Raw genomic sequence first — 26,505 nt, 5'->3', positions numbered from 1 at the left:
TCTCCTCCGCCCCCCAGCACCTCCTCCCTCCCCACTCATCTCAGCTGAAGACTTTGCCTCATTTTTCAAGCAGAAAATTGATAACATCAGGGACAGTTTTGGTCAACAACCCCCAGAGCCCTTCCTCCCGACTTTCCAGCCCTCCACCTTCAAAACCAACTTCTCCACCATTACAGAAGATCGACTCTCCACTCTACTCTCAAGATCACATCTCACCACCTGTGCACTCGACCCGATCCCATCCCACTTCATCCCAAACCTCACCACAGTCTTCATCCCAACCCTAACCCATCTCTTCAACCTATCACTAACAACTGGTGTTTTCCCCTCAAGCTTTAAACATGCCTCCATCACACCTATCCTCAAAAAGCCCTCTCTTGACCCATCCTCTGTATCTAGCTATCGCCCTATATCACTTCTCCCATACGCCTCCAAGCTACTGGAACAACACGTCTACCTTGAACTGTCCTCCCATCTCTCTTCTTGCTCCCTCTTCGACCGCTTACAATCTGACTTCCGGTCACACCACTCCACTGAAACTGCCCTTACTAAGGTCACCAATGACCTCTTAACTGCCAAGAGCAAGCGACACTACTCTGTCCTCCTCCTCCTGGACCTGTCGGCTGCCTTTGACACAGTGGACCATTCCCTATTATTACAGACCCTCTCATCCCTCGGCATCACAGACTTGGCCCTCTCCTGGATCTCATCATACCTAACAGACCGGACATTCAGCGTCTCCCACTCACACACCACCTCCTCACCTCGCCCCCTATCTGTCGGAGTCCCACAAGGTTCAGTCCTTGGGCCCCTGCTGTTCTCTATTTACACCTTTGGCCTGGGACAGCTCATAGAATCTCATGGCTTTCAGTATCATCTTTATGCTGATGACACACAGATCTACATCTCTGGACCAGATATCACCTCCCTACTAACCAGAATCCCTCAATGTCTGTCCACTATTTCATCCTTCTTCTCCACTAGATATCTGAAACTCAACATGGACAAAACAGAATTCATCATCTTTCCCCCATCTCACGTGACCCCCCCTACGAACCTATCAATTACAGTAAATGACTGCCCACTCTCCCCAGTCCCACAAGCTCGCTGCCTCGGAGTAATCCTTGACGCTGATCTCTCCTTCAAACCACATATCCAAACCCTTTCCACTTCCTGCCGACTTCAACTCAAAAATATTTCACGCATCCGTTCATTCCTCACCCAAGAATCTGCAAAAACCCTAGTCCATGCCCTCATCATCTCTCGCCTTGACTACTGCAACCTCATGCTCTGTGGCCTCCCCTCAAACACTCTCGCACCCCTCCAATCTATTCTAAACTCTGCTGCCCGACTAATCCACCTGTCCCCCCGCTATTCCCCAGCTTCTCCCCTCTGTCAATCCCTTCACTGGCTCCCAATTGCCCAGAGACTCCATTACAAAACCCTAACCATGACATACAAAGCCATCCACAACTTGTCTCCTCCATACATCTGTGACCTCGTCTCCCGGTACTTTCCTGCACGCAACCTCCGATCCTCACAAGATCTCCTTCTCTACTCCCGTCTTATCTCCTCTTCCCACAATCGCATACAAGATTTCTCTCGCGCATCACTCCTACTCTGGAACTCTCTACCACAACATATCAGACTCTCACCTACCATCGAAACCTTCAAAAAGAGCCTGAAGACCCACCTCTTCCGACCAGCCTATAACCTGCAGTAACCACCGATCGACCAAACCGCTGCACGACCAGCTCTACCCTCGCCTACTGTATTATCACCCATCCCTTGAAGATTGTGAGCCCTCGCGGGCAGGGTCCTCTCTCCTCCTGTACCAGTTATGACTTGTATTGTTTAAGATTATTGTACTTGTTTTTTTTTTTTTTTTGTATACCGCTCCTCACATGTAAAGCGCCATGGAATAAATGGCGCTAGAACAATAAATAATAATAATAATAATAATAATAATTTCCTTGATCCACCCAATCAGTGATTCCGTCATAGAAGGAAATTAAGTTAGTCTGACATGACTTATTAGTTACAAACCCATGCTGACTCTGTTTAATCACTTCATTCTTATCCAGGTACTGACATACATGTTGTTTAATAATAATAAGTTACAGGTGCTGTTAATTACACAAATTAGAGAAGCATCACATGATTTTTCGAACAGTGCCAATACTTTTGTCCACCCTCTTTTTTATGTTTGGTGTGGAATTATATCCAATTTGGCTTTAGGACAATTCTTTTTGTGTTTTTTCATTTAAGACAAATTAAATGAAGATAATACCAAAGAATTTGTGTTTGCAATCATTTTCAGGAAGAAACTGAGTATTATCTGACAAAATTGCAGGGGTGTCAATACTTTTGGCCACAACTGTATATATGTAAAGGGGGCTGTTCACTACTTTTATATTGAGGATTAATTCTTAGGATAAATCTGTGGGGTTTGACACGTAGCTCCCCCTTCCGATCAGCTGTTGTCCCTTCCCCGTGGCGCCGGATGTGAACGGAGCACAGCTTAGTGGCCGCTCTGGGGTACTGCATGTCTGCTACTGCTGAAGAGAATAGAAGCTGATCTGCAGCGCCCGCAAGTGGCCACTACATCATGTGCAGAGCTGTACTGTTTCGGCCACCGTCAGAGCGGATGACAGCAGTTTAGTAGGGTTTTGTGGGTCAGACCCCCATATTGATGACCAATCCTAAGGATCAAGTCATCAATATAAGAGTAGCGGACAATCCCTTAAATGACACATGTTGATGAGTGATGTTTCTGCGAACTCTTTTGAGTCCATCAGGTGAATATTGTGAAGACAGCGGACATCCTTCCAGATGATGTTGTTTTGCCGTCAGTCCGTTAAATCGATCGTTTTGGTTGAAATTGTCCGACTTGATCAGTGTTAATTGTCTATGGCTGACTTTTAGTGACATAGGGGATTTGATTGTAAGCTTCTGGGCAGGGCTGTGGAGTCGGTAAGCCAAACCTGCGACTCCGACTCCTCAATTTCCCTTACACCGACTCCGACTCCAACTCCGACTCCGACTCCACGACTCCGACTCCGACTCCCACACATATTGCTTATATTTAAGTGAAAAATTTATTGTAGTACAATGTGAACCTCAGACATTTAATCATTTTTATGATCCAATAATCAAGATATTTAGATAGAACAGAATATATATTGGTGTACTACCCGGTTTTCATTCTTTTTGGTACAGATACGATATGGATAGACAGATATGGATAAATGGATAGATAGAGCAGATTTCTAATCTGTTTTTGCTATTGAAAACATTATCTATGAGCTCAAAAACCTTCCAGGTGATGCAGTTTTTTAAAAAGATGATCAGCTCTTGCAGCTGAAAAACGTATCCTCAAAAAACACAGGAAAAACGCTGTGTGTGAATGTAGCCTTAGATCAGGAATAGAACAGCCATTTATAGGACATTTCATAACTTTCCCAAACTCCTATGAAAAAATATTCAGCACATCCTGCATTGAACTACTGTGCCCAATTTATTATATATTTTAGGAGTCGGAGTCGGTCCATTTTATACCGACTCCAACTCCGACTCCGACTCCACCAAAATGAGCTCCGACTCCACGACTCCGACTCCGACTCCACAGCCCTGCTTCTGGGGACAGGGCCTGGCGTAAATGAGCACATCGCAAATGTCTGGGCTGTTAGCATTTGCAACTTGTACACAGTTTTCGTACTCCAGGTTACTCTAGCCCTATACACGGACGGCTCCGGTGTCTCCTCTGATGGATTAGTAGATGATTCCTGAGGTTTCATAGCCAAGCACAGTTGTCTCTTCCCTGGATGACCTTTCTTCAGCTGTCTAGGGTGGGCCCGGCTCTTGTGAAACCCCCCACCTCTCTGTACGGCTGTGTGTGGTTCACACGTTGGGTTGTTGTACTGCGGATCTGTACCTCTCTGGACCTTTCGCTGCTGATTTCATTGTGGTTTTTGTTTTTTTTTTCTTCAGCAAATGAGAAGATTGAAGACATCAATGGCTGCCCCAAGAACAGGTCACAAATGGTGAGTGCTGATGATTGACAGCTGCCAGTGCTGCATGTAATAAACAATTATTGTTGCTATCTTTAGGGGCTACGATCAATGTCATATATAGGGTTAATTCATAGAGATGCTACTGGATTCCTGTGTCTTTTTAGTCATTGATTTTGGTTATTTAATAGAGTTCTCCTCTAGGGTAAATGACGCAAACCATCAACTTTCAACTGTTCATTCTGCAGCATTGGATGAAGCTGCACGGTTTCGATCAATCTGGACCTGCCGGGGGTCTGCACAAAAATTGGCATCATTCAGAGGGGCTGAGCTTTCCTCTACCGGATGGAAATCAACAGCTTTAATAAAATATTCAGGATTGAGAGTCCTCAGTAGTTGATACCTTTTAATGGCTAACTGAAAAGATGGTAATACATTGCAAGCTTTCGAGACTACTCAGGTCTCTTCATCAGGCTAGACTAATACAAAATCTGAAGTCACATATTTATGCACAATACAGCCTAGAAAAAATGCAATAGATAAGACAAGTGACGTGAAGCAGAACTATCAATATGGGAGAGGGAGAAACATAAATATAAACATTGGACCAGTTCATAGATAAGGAGTCTGGATGTTTTATGGTCCTCTGATTGGGGTCTAGTTCTGTGTTGCCCCGCAAGGTTTTAAAAGGAAATTCCTTAATTGATGTAAAAAGACATAAATCCATGCGACACATTCATTCCAGCACTGAGAGTGTCAAAGTTCGTCATAAATTTGTACTCCCAAACTCGTCTCTCTCTCTGAGATGTGAAGTTACCTTTCAATACCAGTAATTTCATATCCATGCTGCTGTGATCAGGGATACAGAAATGTTTTGCCACAGGTAGATCCATTCTTTTTTCTCTTATAGTGTGACGATGAGCATTCATCCTTGTTCTAAGCTTTTGCCCTGTCTCCCCCACATACAGACCCCCAGTTGGACATTTAGTACAAATAATTAAGTACACCACATTAGATGTAATGCAGGTGAAAGTACCTGGGATCTTGTAGTCCTGATGTGAGTTGGGGATCTTTATCTTGTCCGTGGTCATTATAAATGGACAGGTTTTACATTTTTTCTGGTTGCAAGGAAAGGTTCCTGCAGCTGTTGGAGAGGACAGGGAGCTTCTGACAATGATGCTTCTTAAATTTGGGGGCTGCCTAAAACACAGTAGTGGGGGTCTGGAAAAATGGATTTTAATCGGGCATCTTTTTGTAGTAAAGGTTGTAATTTCCGTGCAGCTCCCCTTAGCACCTCCAGATTTGGGTTGTAGGTGACTACTAGAGGCACTCGGTTATTTTCTTCTTTAGCTTTGTAATGTAGCAGGTGATTCCTTGACAATCTGGTGGCTCTTGTAATTTGGTTTTCAATTGTTCTTGGATGGTAACCTTGATTCAAAAAGGCCTTTTTGAATCAGGGTTACCATCCAAGAACAATTGAAAACCAAATTACAAGAGCCACCAGATTGTCAAGGAATCACCTGCTACATTACAAAGCTAAAGAAGAAAATAACCGAGTGCCTCTAGTAGTCACCTACAACCCAAATCTGGAGGTGCTAAGGGGAGCTGCACGGAAATTACAACCTTTACTACAAAAAGATGCCCGATTAAAATCCATTTTTCCAGACCCCCCACTACTGTGTTTTAGGCAGCCCCCCAAATTTAAGAAGCATCATTGTCAGAAGCTCCCTGTCCTCTCCAACAGCTGCAGGAACCTTTCCTTGCAACCAGAAAAAATGTAAAACCTGTCCATTTATAATGACCACGGACAAGATAAAGATCCCCAACTCACATCAGGACTACAAGATCCCAGGTACTTTCACCTGCATTACATCTAATGTGGTGTACTTAATTATTTGTACTAAATGTCCAACTGGGGGTCTGTATTTGGGGGAGACAGGGCAAAAGCTTAGAACAAGGATGAATGCTCATCGTCACACTATAAGAGAAAAAAGAATGGATCTACCTGTGGCAAAACATTTCTGTATCCCTGATCACAGCAGCATGGATATGAAATTACTGGTATTGAAAGGTAACTTCACATCTCAGAGAGAGAGACGAGTTTGGGAGTACAAATTTATGACGAACTTTGACACTCTCAGTGCTGGAATGAATGTGTCGCATGGATTTATGTCTTTTTACATCAATTAAGGAATTTCCTTTTAAAACCTTGCGGGGCAACACAGAACTAGACCCCAATCAGAGGACCATAAAACATCCAGACTCCTTATCTATGAACTGGTCCAATGTTTATATTTATGTTTCTCCCTCTCCCATATTGATAGTTCTGCTTCACGTCACTTGTCTTATCTATTGCATTTTTTCTAGGCTGTATTGTGCATAAATATGTGACTTCAGATTTTGTATTAGTCTAGCCTGATGAAGAGACCTGAGTAGTCTCGAAAGCTTGCAATGTGTTACCATCTTTTCAGTTAGCCATTAAAAGGTATCAACTACTGAGGACTCTCAATCCTGAATATTTTTCTATCCACTGGCTAACACGGTACAAAGATACATCTTTCCTGTATCAGCTTTAATAAGAGATTTGTCACACATTCAAGCAGTTTTGCAAATCATGTTGGAAAATATGAACTGTGGACACTGCATGCAAAAACTGTGGTGTGAACATAGCATACATGCTGCTGTGTCTTCCTGTGGCAGAAGTCCAAAGCTAACGCCTTGAAAATAGATAGCATCCGCATCCAATTTTCTTTCTGGTTGCTTGTGAATGGGTTTGGGAAAAAAACTCTTATTCATCATATGCATGGGATCTTATGGGAATTTCCAAGCAGGTGCACAATCACAACTTTCTAAATCTAGAAGGAGCAAGCTAGTTTCTCTCCTAGTGCTCTTGAAATTTAACAGGCGTCGGTCACCAGACTATAAGATCTCAACAAGATACCCGAAGAATTGGCCATAACTTCCAAAATACAGGAATGTGCCTGAATGTTACTATTGATGGATCTTCCACAACGAAGGTGTTCATAGCCTTTAATGGCAGAGCTAATGGGTGCAAAAATGTATTAATACATTGAAAGTGAAGCATAAGGAAATTTTGCAATAAGTTTTAATTAAAAATAAAATGTTCTACTGTTCAGTTCTGACGATTTCTGCAGAACCATTGTGCCTCCATGGTAACAGACTACTAACAGGTCAGTGTTGTCTGATCCTGCAGTCTCCTTTCTTTTCATCTGTTCCCATTTTTCACTACCTTATATTTGGGTTAAGTAGTAGAAAGATGAAGGCAAAAACAACTGAAGGATCCAGCTCCACATAATTTTTAGGTTCTCTTACCACGGAGATCCACAGGGCTTTATAGGAATTGTATAGACAAAATGTTGGGAAATTGTTAATGAAAAACTGTTGTAAAGTGGTTTCATTTTAGATACATTTTATTTAAACACAGATGACAGGCATGATAAAAAATCAGCAGTATTGCATGCATTGGGGTGAGACTGTGCAACTTATCGACCCTTTCCAGGCCTTTATCCCAAGAGTCGTGAGGGCCAGTAGTTTGGTGGATAGGAAAGGTGCTATACTATACTATTGGCCACCAGTGTCTCCAAGGATAAAGACATTAAAAGTAATGTATGATTTATGGTCACACATGTCTGCTATGCTGGAATGAAGAGCTTGCTCCACTTTGCAGATTGGTGTGTGCAATGAACTCGCTTTACTACGAAATTAATCAAAAGCATAACATAGTGAATCTGGAATCCCTTGTCACATTTTTTGGTGACCCTTCATGCACGCAGTGTCCTGCAGGAAATTCTAAAGTTAACTTGTTTTCACCCACCGGCCAAATGGCCAAATTTTTTATCTCCTGTCCAAGGGATTGGTGATAATTTACTGATCGGTGGAGGTATGACCTCAGCACCAGTTGGCAGAACGGGGGACCTTTAATCCCAGTTAGAATGAAGCTGCAGTGCCTATGTGACCTGCTCTCCATTCATACCCTATGGGTTTGATGAGTGGCTCTTTAGAGAATGGATGGAGTGGCTGTTGGGCATCTGAACTGCCATTTCCATTTGTAAGGCCTGTTTCACACTTCCGTTTTTGTGTCCGCCAAACGGATCCGTTTCCGTTTTTTTGACGGAAACTGATGCAAACGGATCCGTTTTTTTAAAAACGGATCCGTTTTTTTGACGGATCCGCGGTAACCGTAATGGAAGTCTATGGGACAAAAAAACAGATCCTGCAAAAAATGGCGGATCCGTTTTTTTACGGAAAACAACGGATTTTGACGGATTTGAAAAAACGGAAGTGTGAAACAGGCCTTAGGGTACGTTCCCATGTTCAGGAATTGTTGCCCGTTTGATGCTGCATATTTATGCCGCGTCCAGATGTTACAGTATTGTGGCCAGGATTTCTAGAAATCTCATGCCCACTATGCATCCACACACGCCCGCGCCACGGAGACGGACATGCGGCGTGTCTTTCCAGACCGCAGCACATCATTTTCTCTAGCGTCTCCGCGCCAGAAATTTAATCAATAGAATGTATTGAACGCAGTAGATCTGTATAGTTCAATAGAAGGCAGCGTTTTGGACTCCGAGTACATATGCTGCATCCAAAGTGCTGCTACTTTCTGATCGTGGGCACCCGGCCTTGCATCTTCTTTCTTGGAGAAGTGACTTTTCCTGTGTCTTGTTGCCACTATGTCAGTTCTCCAGTTTGACACTTGTCTTACATTCCTCTAACCCTCTCCTGGGGACAGTTGTGGCAGATCTATTTTAGTGAGGAGCCCCCGGTGATAACACAATTTGTGGCATGCCATGAATCCCTGACATGACCGCTCCATGCCACAACAGTCTGTTCCACGCCTGCAGTCCTCACATGGCAGGAATAACTTTCCCACCGACCCTGCTTTAGGCTACGTGTTCACGATCAGGAATAGCAGCGTTTTGGATGCTGCGTATTTTCACTGAGTCCAAAGCACTGTGTTCTAATTGACGCTGCTATTCCTGATCTTGGGCACGCAGCCTTACACTGAATCTGCTCTGTATTATACTTGTCATTGTTACTCGTTTGTCTTATGTACGCCGGTAATGTCTCCTCCCGCTCCTGCCTGTAGCTACCATCTCACCAGGTACATGCCAGCATCTGCTGGAAGCCATTAATATTAATCACTGAGTTGTCCCTCAGGGCGGTTAGCGCCACTTTGTGTGAACGGTTGCGGCTAAACGGTGACTTCTGTTATTCCCTGTGGGAAAAAATACCATGCATCTCTGAATGTAGCTTTGCAATGTTTGCAATAATCCTGTTTCTTTCTACATACTGCCTACGTATACCATAATCTGAACGGGACCAAAAGTATATAAGATCTGAGCAGTGTATATATACAGATACTGAGAATTACACCCAGTATACAGGACAGGGGAAGTGGTACTGTGCAGTGTATATATACAGGACAGGAGGGAGTGGTGCTGTGCAGTGTATATATACAGGATGAGTGGTACTGTGCAGTGTATATATACAGGACAGGAGTGGTACTGTGCAGTGTATATATACAGGACATGAGGAGTGGTACTGTGCAGTGTATATATACAGGACAGGAGGAGTGGTACTGTGCAGTGTATATATACAGGACAGGAGGAGTGGTGCTGTGCAGTGTATATATACAGGAGGAGTGGTACTGTACAGTGTATATATACAGGACAGGAGGAGTGTTACTGTGCAGTGTATATATACAGGACAGGAGGAGTGGTGCTGTGCAGTGTATATATACAGGACAGGAGGAGTGGTGCTGTGCAGTGTATATATACAGGAGGAGTGGTACTGTACAGTGTATATATACAGGACAGGAGGAGTGGTGCTGTGCATTGTTTACATACAGGACAGGAGGAGTGGTGATGTGCAGTGTATATATACAGGACAGGAGGAGTGGTGCTGTACAGTGTATATATACAGGACAGGAGGAGTGGTGCTGTGCAGTGTATATATACAGGGCAGGAGGAGTGTTACTGTGCAGTGTATATATACAGGACAGGACGAGTGGTACTGTGCAGTGTATATATACAGGACAGGACGAGTGGTACTGTGCAGTGTATATATACAGGACAGAAGGAGTGGTACTGTGCAGTGTATATATACAGGAGGAGTGGTACTGTGCAGTGTATATATACAGCACAGGAGGAGTGGTACTGTACAGTGTATATATACAGGACAGGAGGAGTGGTGCTGTGCAGTGTATATATACAGGGCAGGAGGAGTGTTACTGTGCAGTGTATATATACAGGAGGAGTGGTACTGTGCATTGTTTACATACAGGACAGAAGGAGTGGTACTGTGCAGTGTATATACACAGGACAGGAGGATGAGTGGTACTGTGCAGTGTATATATACAGGACAGGAGGAGTGGTACTGTGCAGTGTATATATACAGGACAGGAGGAGTGGTACTGTGCAGTGTATTTATACAGGACAGGAGGAGTGGTGCTGTACAGTGTATATATACAGGACAGGAGGAGTGGTACTGTGCAGTGTATATATACAGGGCAGGAGGAGTGTTACTGTGCAGTGTATATACACAGGACAGGAGGAGTGGTACTCTACAGTGTATATATACAGGACAGGAGGAGTGGTGCTGTGCAGTGTATATATACAGGACAGGAGGAGTGGTACAGTGCAGTGTATATATACAGGACAGGAGGAGTGGTTCTGTGCAGTATATATATATATATATATATATATATATATATATATACAGCACAGGAGGAGTGGTACTTTGCAGTGTATATATACAGGGCAGGAGGAGTGTTACTGTGCAGTGTGTGTATATACAGGACAGGAGGAGTGGTACTGTGCAGTGTGTGTATATACAGGACAGGAGGAGTGGTACTGTGCAGTGTGTGTATATACAGGACAGGAGGAGTGGTACTGTGCAGTGTATATATACAGGACAGGAGGAGTGGTTCTGTGCAGTGTATATATACAGGACAGGAGGAGTGGTTCTGTGCAGTATATATATATATATACAGGACAGGAGAAGTGGTTCTGTGCAGTATATATATATATATATATATATATATATATATATACATACAGGACAGGAGGAGTGGTACTTTGCAGTGTATATATACAGGACAGGAGGAGTGGTGCTGTACAGTGTATATATACAGGACAGGAAGAGTTGTGCTGTGCAGTGTATATATACAGGACAGGAGGAGTGGTACTGTACAGTGTATATATACAGGACAGGAGGAGTGGTACTGTGCAGTGTATATATATACAGGACAGGAGGAGTGGTACTGTGCAGCGTGTGTGTGTGTATATATATATATATATATACACATACAGGACAGGAGGAGTGGTACTGTGCAGTGTGTATATACAGGACAGGAGGAGTGGTACTGTGCAGTGTGTATATACAGGACAGGAGGAGTGGTACTGTGCAGTGTATATATACAGGACAGGAGGAGTGGTACTGTGCAGTGTATATATACAGGACAGGAGGAGTGGTACTGTGCAGTGTATATATACAGGACAGGAGGAGTGGTACTGTGCAGTGTATATATACAGGACAGGAGGAGTGGTACTGTGCAGTGTGTTATGAATGAGTCACCGAGGAAGACAACAAAAAAGCTAAGTCCCAGAAAACCAGAGAGGTTGGTAACTATGCAGATTGCGATCCCTGATCCTAACCACACAACTAGCAGTAGCAGTGGAGCGTTCCTACAATGATCTAGACTGCTCGTCACCACCGGAGGAGTACATAAGCGTAAAGCAAGAAAAGGGGAAAACTAACTGCCCCAGAGCAGACCCCAAAGTAATAGACAGCCCCCACACATGTATTGACGGTGAAACAAGATGAAAACACAAACACAGGCAGGAAAATAGAATGAGCAAACGATGGGGCCCAAACTAACTATAAAGGATAGGAAAGGAAAGACACTGTCTGCAATCTGCCAAAAACCCTACAAAAATAATGTCCAACACTTCTGATAACAAAATTAACCCTGAAGTCACTACACTTCTCCCACTATATCAGCACTCTGAAATATTCTGAGACAGAGCAAAAAGAGGCCAATCTAATAAGGGACTAAAAAGCAAGTTGGCAAATACAGATAAATAGGAATAGAAATTCAGCACAGCCCCAGCCGGGGCTGGCTGAACACACAAAAAACTGAATAGACCAACAAAATCAAGTGTGAACATAGCAAAAACACTTAGCTTGAAAAGGCTGGAATAGAGCTGAAAACCAAGACCTGGAAAGCAGAAGCAATCACCAGCACAGACTAGGGCGTCAGCTGTCTTAAATGCAGTCTAAGATTCCTGAGGTCCAGTCGTCATCCTCATTATCAGGTGGCAGATCTCTACTGATTAAATCAGCTTCACTACCTCCTGTTACCACCAGAGGGAGTCTGGAAGGAGAACTCACTGCTGGTGGACCAGAGAATGAACTCACAACAGCATTGTATATATACAGGACAGGAGGAGTGGTACTGTGCAGTGTATATATACAGGACAGGAGGAGTGGTACTGTGCAGTGTGTGTATATATATAGGACATTTGTGCACCTTGCAGTAAGACATATATGTAAGTAGCAAAAAACAGTTTTCAACAAAAACATACTAAATAACATTTGTTCAGTCTGTGAATTTGTTCTAAGAAATGGAATTGCCTCCATCAGATCCTCCTTCATAGATGACCTAAATTCTGACCTAATAATTTTAAGGCCAGAAAACAACCTCTCTACACTAACTTGTAGTCCTCTTGCGCCTGGCAGTCCTCCTGTAGGCCACTCATCCTAGCTGCTACCTCAGTCAGAGCTTCTTTTCCTTTAGTAAGCTGTTGATCATCAAGCAATATACGATGACTTGCGTCCACATAAACAGCTGCCAGAAAATTTTTATTTTCCAATAGCTGTGTCTCTCTCCGTTTCATTGAAGCAGAAATGCCATCTGCGATTAAATCTCCTCTTTGGGACAGGCAAAATAGCAAGTTCTTCTACTCCCTTATGAAAATGCTAGGAGTTAAATCCTCAGCTTGTAATTTTTTAGTCACGGTAAATAGGTGATTAAGCAATTCCTTCAATTCAGCCACCTGTGTCCATTGACCTTCATTTAGGGTTACCTGAGGATTCGCCATATCTATAAGAAATGGTTTTAGCCAGGATCAAAACTAGGGGGGGGGGAGAACCTCATACTGTTCCGCAGAATCTCATACTGCACACCTCAGCTGCTGCAGAACCTTATACTACACACCCCTACACTTGAAAATAAAGCCTGCACCTTCAGATGTGGTGAATGCAGTCTATTTATTCCAACTATCAATTGATGGTGATGTGTTACTGAAGACGAGCAATGCCTGTCCTGGGCGTCCTTTTGGGCAGCTATGAGGTGTACCTGACTTGTGCTAAAAAAAAGGAGTGTTAGTCTGTGTGCTACCCGACTTTCATTCTTTTTGGTACAGATACAATATGGATAGACAGATATGGATAAATGGATAGATAGAGCAGATTTCTAATCTGCTTTTGCTATTGAAAACATTATCTATGAGCTCAAAAACCTTTCAGGTGATGCGGTTTTTTAAAAAGCTGATCTGCTTTTGCAGCTGAAAAACGTATCCTCAAAAAACGCAGCAAAAACGCCGTGTGTGAATGTAGCCTTAGATCAGGAATAGAACAGTCAATTATAGGACATTTCATAACTTTCCCAAATTCCTATTAAAAAATATTCAGCACATTCTGCATTGAACTACTGTACCCAATTTATTATATATTTTAGGAGTCGGTCTATTTTACACCGACTCTTACTCCACAGCCCTGCTGTGCAATGTGTATATATACAGGACACGAGGAGTGGTGCTGTGCAGTGTATATACAGGGCAGGAGCAGTGGTGCTGTGCAGTGTATATACAGGACAGGAGGAGTGGTGCTGTGCAGTGTATATATACAGGGCAGGAGGAGTGATACTGTGCAGTGTGTATATACAGGACAGGAGGAGTGGTGCTGTGCATAGTATATATACAGGACAGGAGGAGTGGTGCTGTGCAGTGTATATATACAGTGTAGGAGGAGTGATGCTGTGCAGTGTATATATACAATATAGGAGGAGTGGTGCTGAGCGGTGTGTATATACAGGACAGGAGGAGTGGTGATGTGCATTGTATATATACAGTGTAGGAGGAGTGGTACTGTGCAGTGTATATATACAGGACAGAAGGATGGTACTGTGCAGTGTATATATACAGTATAGGAGAAGTGGTGCTGTTCAGTGTATATATACAGGACAGAAGGATGGCACTGTGCAGTGTATATATACAGGACAGGAGGAGTGGTACTGTGCAGTGTGTATATACAGGACAGGAGGAGTGGTACTGTGCAGTGTGTATATCCAGGACAGGAGGAGTGGTGCTGTGCAGTGTATATGTACAGGACAGGAGGAGTGGTACTGTGCGGTATATATATACAGGACAAGAGGAGTGGTACTGTGCAGTGCATATATACAGGACAGGAGGAGTGGTGCTGTGCAGTGTATATATACAGTGTAGGAGGAGTGGTGCTGTGCAGTGTATATATACAGTGTAGGAGGGGGAGTACTGTGCAGTGTGTATATAAGTGTAGGAGGAGTGGTGCTGAATGGTGTATACATACAGGACAGGAGGAGTGGTGCTGTGCAGTGTATATATACAGTGTAGGAGGAGTGGTGCTGTGCAGTGTGTGTATATACAATATAGGAGAAGTGGTGCTGTGCACTGTATATACAGGGTAGGAGGAGTGGTACTGTCCAGTGTGTATATAAGTGTAGGAGGAGTGGTGCTGAGTGGTGTATATATACAGGACAGGAGGAGTGGTGCTGTGCAGTGCATATATACAGTGTAGGAGGAGTGGTGCTGTGCAATGTATATATACAGTGTAGGAGGAGTGGTACTGTGCAGTGTATATATACAATATAGGATAAGTGGTGCTGTGCAGTGTATATATACAGTGTAGGAGGAATGGTACTGTGCAGTGTATATATACAGGGTAGGAGGAGTGGTACTGTGCAGTGTATATATATACAATGTAGGAGGAGTGGTGCTGTGCAATGAATATATGCAGTGTAGGAGGAGTGGTGCTGTGCAGTGTATATATACAATATAGGAGAAGTGGTGCTGTGCACTGTATATATAAAGGACAGGAGGAGTGGTACTGTGCAGTCTATATATACAGGAGGAATGGTACTGTGCAGTGTATATATGCAGGGTAGGAGGAGTGGTACTGTCCATTGTGTATATAAGTGTAGGAGGAGTGGTGCTGAGCGGTGTATATATACAGGACAGGAGGAGTGGTGCTGTGCAGTGTATATATACAGTGTAGGAGGAGTGGTGCTGTGCAATGTATATATACAGTGTAGGAGGAGTGGTACTCTGCAGTGTATATATACAATATAGGATAAGTGGTGCTGTGCAGTGTATATATACAGGACAGGAGGAGTGGTGCTGTGCAGTGTATATATACAGTATAGGAGAAGTGGTGCTGTGCATTGTATATATACAGGACAGGAGGAGTGGTGCTGTGCAGTGTACAGTGCCTACAAGTAGTATTCAACCCCCTGCAGATTTAGCAGGTTTGATAAGATGCAAATAAGTTAGAGCCTTAAAACTTCACACAAGAGCAGGATTTATTAACAGATGCATAAATCTTACAAACCAAAAAGTTATGTTGCTCAGTTAAATTTTAATAAATTTTAAACATACAAGTGTGGGTCAATTATTATTCAACCCCTAGGTTTAATATTTTGTGGAATAACCCTTGTTTGCAATTACAGCTAATAATCGTCTTTTATAAGACCTGATCAGGCCGGCACAGGTCTCTGGAGTTATCTTGGCCCACTCCTCCATGCAGATCTTCTCCAAGTTATCTAGGTTCTTTGGGTGTCTCATGTGGACTTTAATCTTGAGCTCCTTCCACAAGTTTTCAATTGGGTTAAGGTCAGGAGACTGACTAGGCCACTCCAACACCTTGATTTTTTACCTCTTGAACCAGGCCTTGGTTTTCTTGGCTGTGTGCTTTGGGTCGTTGTCTTGTTGGAAGATGAAATGACGACCCATCTTAAGATCCTTGATGGAGGAGCGGAGGTTCTTGGCCAAAATCTCCAGGTAGGCCGTGCTATCCATCTTCCCATGGATGCGGACCAGATGGCCAGGTCCCTTGGCTGAGAAACAGCCCCACAGCATGATGCTGCCACCACCATGCTTGACTGTAGGGATGGTATTCTTGGGGTCGTATGCAGTGCCATCCAGTCTCCAAACGTCACGTGTGTGGTTGGCACCAAAGATCTCGATCTTGGTCTCATCAGACCAGAGAACCTTGAACTAGTCTGTCTCAGAGTCCTCCAAGTGATCATGAGCAAATTGTAGACGAGCCTTGACATGACGCTTTGAAAGTAAAGGTACCTTACGGGCTCGTCTGGAACGGAGACCATTGCGGTGGAGTACGTTACTTATGGTATTGACTGAAACCAATGTCCCCACTGCCATGAGATCTTCCCGGAGCTCCTTCCTTGTTGTCCTTGGGTTAGCCTTGACTCTTCGGACAAGCCTGGCCTCGGCACGGGAGAAAACTTTCAAAGGCTGTCCAGGCCGTTGAAGGCTAACAGTAGTTCCATAAGCCTTCCACTTCCGGATGATGCTCCCAACAGTGGAGACAGGTAGGCCCAACTCCTTGGAAAGGGTTTTGTACCCCTTGCCAGCCTTGTGACCCTCCACGATCTTGTCTCTGATGGCCTTGGAATGCTCCTTTGTCTTTCCCATGTTGACCATGTATGAGTGCTGTTCACAAGTTTGGGGAGGGTCTTAAATAGTCAGAAAAGGCTGGAAAAAGAGATAATTAATCCAAACATGTGAAGGTCATTGTTCTTTGTGCCTGAAATACTTCTTAATACTTTAGGGGAACCAAACAGAATTCTGGTGGTTTGAGGGGTTGAATAATAAATGACCCTCTGAATAAACTTTTCACAATTTAAAAAAAAATTAAACAAAGAAATAACATTCTTTTTTGCTGCAGTGCATTTCACACTTCCAGGCTGATCTACAGTCCAAATGTCACAATGCCAAGTTAATTCCGAATGTGTAAGGCCGGTTTCACATTAGCGCTTTTTAAGCGCACGCACGGCCGGGGGTAGCTCCGCCCCCGAGCCGGCTCTCTGCCTGGCGTGCCCGCCCCTTGCTTGTAGCGCCGCCTACTAGCGGACAGCGGCGCCTGCGATCGGCGCACCCTATCTTTAGCATAGGGTGCGCAGATCGTGCGCAGGCCGTGCGCTAGTTGCGCTTTGACCTGCGCTGCGCACTTTTGGCGGTGCGCCGTGCGCGCCAAAATCAAACTTTTCGGATTTTGGCGCGCACGGCGCACCGTCAAAAGTGCGCAGCGCAGGTCAAAGCGCAACTAGCGCACGGCCTGCGCACGATCTGCGCACCCTATGCTAAAGATAGGGTGCGCCGATCGCAGGCGCCGCTGTCCGCTAGTAGGCGGCGCTACAAGCAAGGGGCGGGCACGCCGGGCAGAGAGCCGGCTCGGGGGCGGAGCTACCCCGGCCGTGCGTGCGCTTAAAAAGCGCTAATGTGAAACCGGCCTTAACCTGCTAAATCTGCAGGGGGTTGAATACTACTTGTAGGCACTGTATATATACAGTGTAGGAGGAGTGGTGCTGAGCAGTGTGCAGTGGTGCTGAGTGGTGTATATATACAGTGTAGGAGGAGTGGTACTGAGCGGTGTATATATACAGTGTAGGAGGAGTGGTGCTGTGCAGTGTATATATACAGTGTAGGAGGAGTGGTGCTGTGCAGTGTATATATGCAGTATAGGAGGAGTGGTACTGTGCAGTGTATATATACAGGACAGGAGGAGTGGTGCAGTGCAGTGTATCTATACAGTATAGGAGAAGTGGTGCTGTGCAGTGTATATATACAGGACAGGAGGAGTGGTGCTGTGCAGTGTATATATACAGTATAGGAGAAGTGGTGCTGTGCAGTGTATATGTACAGTGTTGGAGGAGTGGTGCTGTGCAATGTATATATACAGGGTAGGAGGAGTGGTACTGTCCAGTGTATATATACAGGGTAGGAGGATGGTACTGTGCAGTGTATATATACAGTGTAGGAGGAATGGTACTGTGCAGTGTATATATACAGGGTAAGAGGAGTGGTACTGTCCAGTGTATATATATATATATAGGGTAGGAGGAGTGGTACTGTGCAGTGTATATATACAGTATAGGAGGAGTGGTACTGTGCAGTGTATATATACAGGACAGGAGGAGTTGTACTGTGCAGTGTATATATACAGGACAGGAGGAGTGCTGTGCAGTGTATATATACAGTATAGGAGAAGTGGTGCTGTGCAGTGTGTATATATACAGGGCAGGAAGATTGGTGCTGTGCAGTGTATATATACAGGACAGGAGGAGTGGTGCTGTGCAGTGTATATATACAGGACAGAAGGAGTGGTGCTGTGCAGTGTATATATACAGGACAGGAGGATGGTACTGTGCAGTGTATATACAGTGTAGGAGGAATGGTACTGTGCAGTGTATATATACAGGAGGAGTGGTACTGTGCAGTGTATTTATGTATTTATACAGGACAGAAGGATGGTACTGTGCAGTGTATATACAGGACAGGAGGAGTGGTGCTGTGCAGTGTATATACAGTGTAGGAGGAATGGTACTGTGCAGTGTATATATACAGGACAGGAGGAGTGGTGCTGTGCAGTGTATATACACAGGACAGGAGGAGTGGTACTGTGCAGTGTATATATGCAGGGCAGGAGGAGTGGTACTGTGCAGTGTATATATACAGTACAGGAGAAGCGGTGCTGTGCAGTGTATATATCAGGACAGGAGGATGGTACTGTGCAGTGTATATATACAGGACAGGAGGATGGTACTGTGCAGTGTATATATACAGGGTAGGAGGAGTGGTGCTGAGCAGTGTGCAGTGGTGCTGAGTGGTGTATATATACAGTGTAGAAGGAGTGGTGCTGAGCGGTGTATATATACAGTGTAGGAGGAGTGGTGCTGAGCGGTGTATATATACAGTGTAGGAGGAGTGGTGCTGAGCGGTGTATATATACAGTGTAGGAGGAGTGGTGCTGAGCGGTGTATATATACAGTGTAGGAGGCAGGGCTGTGGAGTCGGAGTCGTGGAGTCGGAGTCGGTGCTCATTTTGGTGGAGTCGGAGTTGGAGTCGGTATAAAATGGAGCGACTCCGACTCCTAAAATATATAATAAATTGGGTACAGTAATTCAATGCAGGATGTGCTGAATATTTTTTCATAGGAGTTTGGGAAAGTTATGAAATGTCCTATAAATGGCTGTTCTATTCCTGATCTAAGGCTACATTCACACACAGCGTTTTTCCTGTGTTTTTTGAGGATACGTTTTTCAGCTGCAAAAGCAGATCATCTTTTTAAAAAACCGCATCACCTGAAAGGTTTTTGAGCTCATAGATAATGTTTTCAATAGCAAAAGCAGATTAGAAATCTGCTCTATCTATCCATTTATCCATATCTGTCTATCCATATCGTATCTGTACCAAAAAGAATGAAAACCGGGTAGTACACCAATATATATTCTGTTCTATCTAAATGTCTTGATTGTTGTATCATAGAAATGATTAAATGTCTGAGGTTCACATTGTACGACAATAAATTTTTCACTTAAATATAAGCAATATGTGTGGGAGTCGGAGTTGGAGTCGGAGTCGGTGTAAGGGAAATTGAGGAGTCGGAGTCGCAGGTTTGGCTTACCGACTCCACAGCCCTGGTAGGAGGAGTGGTGCTGACTGGTGTATATATACAGTGTAGGAGGAGTGGTGCTGAGCGGTGTATATATACAGTGTAGGAGGAGTGGTGCTGAGCAGTGTATATATACAGTGTAGGAGGAGTGGTGCTGAGCGGTGTATATATACAGTGTAGGAGGAGTGGTGCTGAGCGGTGTATATATACAGTGCAGGAGGAGTGGTGCTGAGCAGTAAATATATACAGTGTAGGAGGAGTGGTGCTGAGCAGTGTATATATACAGTGTAGGAGGAGTGGTGCTGAGCGGTGTATATATACAGTGTAGGAGGAGTGGTGCTGAGCGGTGTATATATACAGTGTAGGAGGAGTGGTGCTGAGCGGTGTATATATACAGTGTAGGAGGAGTGGTGCTGAGCGGTGTATATATACAATGTAGGAGGAGTGGTGCTGAGCGGTGTATATACAGTGTAGGAGGAGTGGTGCTGAGCGGTGTATATATACAGTGTAGGAGGAGTGGCGCTGAGCGGTGTGTATATATACAGTGTAGGAGTGGCGCTGAGCGGTGTATACATACAGGACAGGAGGATGGTACTGTGCAGTGTATATACACAGTGTAGGAGGAATGGTACTGTGCAGTGTGTATATATACAGGACAGGAGGATGGTACTGTGCAGTGTATATACAGGACAGGAGGAGTGGTGCTGTGCAGTGTATATACAGTGTAGGAGGAATGGTACTGTGCAGTGTATATACACAGGACAGGAGGAGTGGTGCTGTGCAGTGTATATACACAGGACAGGAGGAGTGGTACTGTGCAGTGTATATACACAGGACAGGAGGAGTGGTACTGTGCAGTGTATATATACAGGACAGGAGGAGTGGTTCTGTGCAGTATATATATACAGGACAGGAGGAGTGGTGCTGTGCAGTGTATATATACAGGACAGGAGGAGTGGTACTGTGCAGTGTATATATACAGGACAGTAGGAGTGGTTCTGTGCAGTGTATATATACAGGACAGGAGGAGTGGTACTGTGCAGTCTATATATATACAGGGCAGGAGGAATGGTACTGTGCAGTGTATATATATACAGGGCAGGAGGAATGGTACTGTGCAGTGTATATATACAGGACAGGAGTGGTGCTGTGCAGTGTATATATACAGGGCAGGAGGAGTGGTACTATGCAGTGTATATATACAGTATAGGAGAAGTGGTGCTGTGCAGTGTATATATACAGGACAGGAGGATGGTACTGTGCAGTGTATATATACAGGACAGGAGGATGGTACTGTGCAGTGTATATATACAGGGTAGGAGGAGTGGTGCTGAGCAGTGTGGAGTGGTGCTGAGTGGTGTATATATACAGTGTAGGAGGCGTGGTGCTGTGCGGTGTATACAGTATATACAGTGTAGGAGGAGTGGTGCTGAGCGGTGTATATATACAGTGTAGGAGGAGTGGTGCTGAGCGGTGTATATATACAGTGTAGGAGGAGTGGTGCTGAGCGGTGTATATATACAGTGTAGGAGGAGTGGTGCTGAGCGGTGTATATATACAGTGTAGGAGGAGTGGTGCTGAGCAGTGTATATATACAGTGTAGGAGGAGTGGTGCTGAGCAGTGTATATATACAGTGTAGGAGGAGTGGTGCTGAGCGGTGTATATATACAGTGTAGGAGGAGTGGTGCTGAGCGGTGTATATATACAGTGTAGGAGGAGTGGTGCTGAGCGGTGTATATATACAGTGTAGGAGGCGTGGTGCTGTGCGGTGTATACAGTATATACAGTGTAGGAGGAGTGGTGCTGAGCGGTGTTTATATACAGTGTAGGAGGAGTGGTGCTGAGCGGTGTATATATACAGTGTAGGAGGAGTGGTGCTGAGCGGTGTATATATACAGTGTAGGAGGAGTGGTGCTGAGCGGTGTATATATACAGTGTAGGAGGAGTGGTGCTGAGCGGTGTATATATACAGTGTAGGAGGAGTGGTGCTGAGCAGTGTATATATACAGTGTAGGAGGAGTGGTGCTGAGCAGTGTATATATACAGTGTAGGAGGAGTGGTGCTGAGCGGTGTATATATACAGTGTAGGAGGAGTGGTGCTGAGCGGTGTATATATACAGTGTATGAGGAGTGGTGCTGAGCGGTGTATATATACAGTGTAGGAGGAGTGGAGCTGAGCGGTGTATATATACAATGTAGGAGGAGTGGCGCTGAGCGGTGTATATATACAGTGTAGGAGGAGTGGCGCTGAGCGGTGTATATATACAGTGTAGGAGGAGTGGCGCTGAGCGGTGTATATATACAGTGTAGGAGGAGTGGCGCTGAGCGGTGTATATATACAGGACAGGAGGATGGTACTGTGCAGTGTATATACACAGTGTAGGAGGAATGGTACTGTGCAGTGTGTATATATACAGGACAGGAGGATGGTACTGTGCAGTGTATATACAGGACAGGAGGAGTGGTGCTGTGCAGTGTATATACAGTGTAGGAGGAATGGTACTGTGCAGTGTATATATACAGGACAGGAGGAGTGGTGCTGTGCAGTGTATATACACAGGACAGGAGGAGTTGGGCTGTGCAGTGTATATATACAGGACAGGAGGAGTGGTACTGTGCAGTGTATATATACAGGACAGGAGGAGTGGTACTGTGCAGTGTATATACTGTATACAGGGCAGGAGGAATGGTACTGTGCAGTGTATATATACAGGACAGGAGTGGTGCTGTGCAGTGTATATATACAGGGCAGGAGGAGTGGTACTATGCAGTGTATATATACAGTATAGGAGAAGTGGTGCTGTGCAGTGTATATATACAGGACAGGAGGATGGTACTGTGCAGTGTATATATACAGGGTAGGAGGAGTGGTGCTGAGCAGTGTGGAGTGGTGCTGAGTGGTGTATATATACAGTGTAGGAGGCGTGGTGCTGAGCGGTGTATATATACAGTGTAGGAGGAGTGGTGCTGAGCGGTGTTTATATACAGTGTAGGAGGAGTGGTGCTGAGCGGTGTGTATATACAGTGTAGGAGGAGTGGTGCTGAGCGGTGTATATATACAGTGTAGGAGGAGTGGTGCTGAGCGGTGTATATATACAGTATAGGAGGAGTAGTGCTGAGCGGTGTATATATACAGTGTAGGAGGAGTGGTGCTGAGCGGTGTATATATACAGTGTAGGAGGAGTGGTGCTGAGCAGTGTATATATACAGTGTAGGAGGAGTGGTGCTGAGCGGTGTATATATACAGTGTAGGAGGAGTGGTGCTGAGCGGTGTATATATACAGTGTAGGAGGAGTGGTGCTGAGCGGTGTATATATACAGTGTAGGAGTGGTGCTGAGCGGTGTATATATACAGTGTAGGAGGAGTGGTGCTGAGCGGTGTATATATACAGTGTAGGAGGAGTGGTGCTGAGCGGTGTATATATACAGTGTAGGAGGAGTGGTGCTGAGCGGTGTATATATACATTGTAGGAGGAGTGGTGCTGAGCGGTGTATATATACAGTGTAGGAGGAGTGGCGCTGAGTGGTGTATATATACAGTGTAGCAGGAGTGGCGCTGAGCGGTGTATATATACAGTGTAGGAGGAGTGGCGCTGAGCGGTGTATATATACAGTGTAGGAGGAGTGGCGCTGAGCGGTGTGTATATACAGTGTAGGAGGAGTGGCGCTGAGCGGTGTATATATACAGTGTAGGAGGAGTGGCGCTGAGCGGTGTATATATACAGTGTAGGAGGAGTGGCGCTGAGCGGTGTATATATACAGTGTAGGAGGAGTGGCGCTGAGCGGTGTATATATACAGTGTAGGAGGAGTGGCGCTGAGCGGTGTGTATATATACAGTGTAGGAGGAGTGGCGCTGAGCGGTGTATATATACAGTGTAGGAGGAGTGGCGCTGAGCGGTGTATATATACAGTGTAGGAGGAGTGGCGCTGAGCGGTGTATATATACAGTGTTGGAGGAGTGGCTCTGAGTGGTGTATATATACAGTGTTGGAGGAGTGGCGCTGAGCGGTGTATATATACAGTGTTGGAGGAGTGGCGCTGAGCGGTGTATATATACAGTGTAGGAGGAGTGACGCTGAGCGGTGTATATATACAGTGTAGGAGGAGTGGCGCTGAGCGGTGTATATATACTGTGTAGGAGGAGTGGCGCTGAGCGGTGTGTATATATACTGTGTTGGAGGAGTGGCGCTGAGCGGTGTATATATACAGTGTAGGAGGAGTGGCGCTGAGCGGTGTATATATACAGTGTAGGAGGAGTGGCGCTGAGCGGTGTATATATACAGTGTTGGAGGAGTGGCGCTGAGCGGTGTATATATACAGTGTAGGAGGAGTGGTGCTGAGCGGTGTATATATACAGTGTAGGAGGAGTGGTGCTGAGCGGTGTATATATACAGTGTAGGAGGAGTGGTGCTGAGGAGGAGTGGTGCTGAGCGGTGTATATATACAGTGTAGGAGGAGTGGTGCTGAGCGGTGTATATATACAGTGTAGGAGGAGTGGTGCTGAGCGGTGTATATATACAGTGTAGGAGGAGTGGTGCTGAGCGGTGTATATATACAGTGTAGGAGGAGTGGCGCTGAGCTGTGTATATATACAGTGTAGGAGGAGTGGCGCTGAGCTGTGTATATATACAGTGTAGGAGGAGTGGCGCTGAGCTGTGTATATATACAGTGTAGGAGGAGTGGCGCTGAGCTGTGTATATATACAGTGTAGGAGGAGTGGCGCTGAGCTGTGTATATATACAGTGTAGGAGGAGTGGCGCTGAGCTGTGTATATATACAGTGTAGGAGGAGTGGCGCTGAGCTGTGTATATATACAGTGTAGGAGGAGTGGTGCTGAGCGGTGTATATATACAGTGTAGGAGGAGTGGTGCTGAGCGGTGTATATATACAGTGTAGGAGGAGTGGTGCTGAGCAGTGTCATGTATACAGAGTGCAGATTGATACTGAGCCCCTTCTTCATCTCTGAAGCCTCACATTCCTCCCTCACTGTGAGAGTCCAGCTGTCATATCATGGTGTTTACTCTGTCGCTTTGTATTTTCTTTAGATTGAGAACATTGATGCCTGCCTGAGCTTCCTGGCTGCTAAAGGAATTAACATACAAGGCCTGTCATCGGAGGGTGAGTGCACATGTGGCAGTTCTTCTAAATGACATTGTCTGTGTACCTGACACACTGTCTTTGTAACGTTGGCCCTTCTCGTGGGACGTGTCCCTCATGATGATGATGATCAGTCTTACGATGCTGGGCATTATGGTGGCTCAGTGCTTTGGGGAAGACCCTAATTTTGCTTTGGGTCACGCACAACACTTTTTTTTTATTTTGCTAAAAAGTTGTTGCAACTAAGTGACCTTGTAAATTATGCCAAAAAGGGATCATGTTCACAAAATTTTTGGTTTTAGGTGCAAATAACATCTCGTTTGTCACATCATCAGCTTTTTTTGAACTTGACAAGTGTCCAAGTGAGCCTGTGGATTTAGTCTGGACCAGCTGGCCCGAGAATGTTTATGGGGGTCTCCGGACTGTTCCCCGACAGATGCTGAGCACCTAGTCCTGAGATGTGATTTCCTTTATGCAGCAAATGCCCACCGGAAAAATGTTGCCGTTATGGCATCATCAGCCCATTTGGCGCAGATTTTCTCAAATAAAAGAAAATAACAGAAATCAGAATAGGTACAGTAAAGTTTTACAAACGTGGGAAAAAGAACACTTTGTGAAGTCTAGGTTCGACATGTGACTCAAAATCCCCCTTCCCCAGAACAAGATACTTTCCATTCATTACAAGTGTCTCCCAAAAAGCGAGTGAACTCCAGGATTATAGCTGTCACAATGTGGATTGACAAAGCAAATAAAGCCGCCGAGTGACGATTGTCCTTCCCCAAACTCTTAATTGTACGGATTTAAGCTTGAGAAGAGAGATGTCACATTATTTCACCCCCGAGAAGAATGTTCCCTTTGTCTCTTTGGCTCCGGGATCCAGAAATAGGTGGTGGATCTGATGTCACACTATTTCTGTGACACAAGTGCGGGGCTTGAAATACAGCGACAAGTTGTTGTACCAGTTGTACACACAAAAATAAATGTCGGCATGGAGCGCGGGCACCGGAAAACTGCAGCCGGACCCCTGTATCGAGTAACGCGGCCGTGAACTTGTGAAGCGCGATGGTTGTGGGTGGGATCGCCGGCCTCGTACAGCTGTGAGGGTAGGATTTCCGGGCAATTATTTTTTATAGCTTTTATATAGTGTAGTAATATTCTTTATGTTTCTATACGGCTGACACTTTAAAATCAATACCCTAAAATTGCACCAGGTACAACTCGCCCACAAGAACAAACCTCCCCACCCAACATCATAGCTCTTCTGTCCTCATTTTGGGACAAGACCTAAGTGCAAGTGTTTAGTTTTACTGGTCTTTTTTTCCGTTTTAGTGCTGTTTTCAAGATCTCTGCTTGCTTGCATTGTGCTGATGAAGTATGAACACTTTTCACAGCTGAGGCTTTGCCGCAGTTGTCTCCAGCCGCCACAATATTTTGTTGCTAGAAAGCGCAACTCTCTTTTCTGTACTCGTGACAGTGTAGCAACGCAGGAAACGTGTATCCGCTCGGAGTTTATTGGGTAATATAAAGCGGACGAGCCTGGATACAATTGTAGCAAATCCTCAGCAGTGAGGCAGGGACAGGATATTAGTAAACAAGAATGTACATATTCACTGACAGCAAGCAGAGGTTTAGAAGGGAT

General features: G+C 44.9%; 1 protein-coding gene across 5 annotated transcripts in view; it reads left to right on the top strand.

The window, feature by feature from the left end:
• The window catches only part of NAV2 (neuron navigator 2), a 479,602-nt gene that overhangs the window by 319,897 nt on the left and 133,200 nt on the right, over nucleotides 1-26,505 (top strand). For all 5 annotated transcript variants that reach the window (XM_073578323.1, XM_073578321.1, XM_073578320.1 and 2 more), the window contains 2 exons: nucleotides 3,991-4,043; nucleotides 24,815-24,887. In XM_073578323.1, the coding sequence (XP_073434424.1) occupies nucleotides 3,991-4,043; nucleotides 24,815-24,887 (126 nt within the window). The remainder of the gene's footprint in view (nucleotides 1-3,990; nucleotides 4,044-24,814; nucleotides 24,888-26,505) is intronic.

Source organism: Dendrobates tinctorius, unplaced genomic scaffold, assembly GCF_039654945.1.
Source record: "Dendrobates tinctorius isolate UK_male_01 unplaced genomic scaffold, ASM3965494v1 ptg000059l, whole genome shotgun sequence".
NCBI classification, from domain to species: Eukaryota; Metazoa; Chordata; class Amphibia; order Anura; family Dendrobatidae; genus Dendrobates; species Dendrobates tinctorius.
The sequence above is the reverse complement of the archived record's forward strand: the minus strand, read 5'-3'. Positions and strand labels throughout refer to the sequence as shown.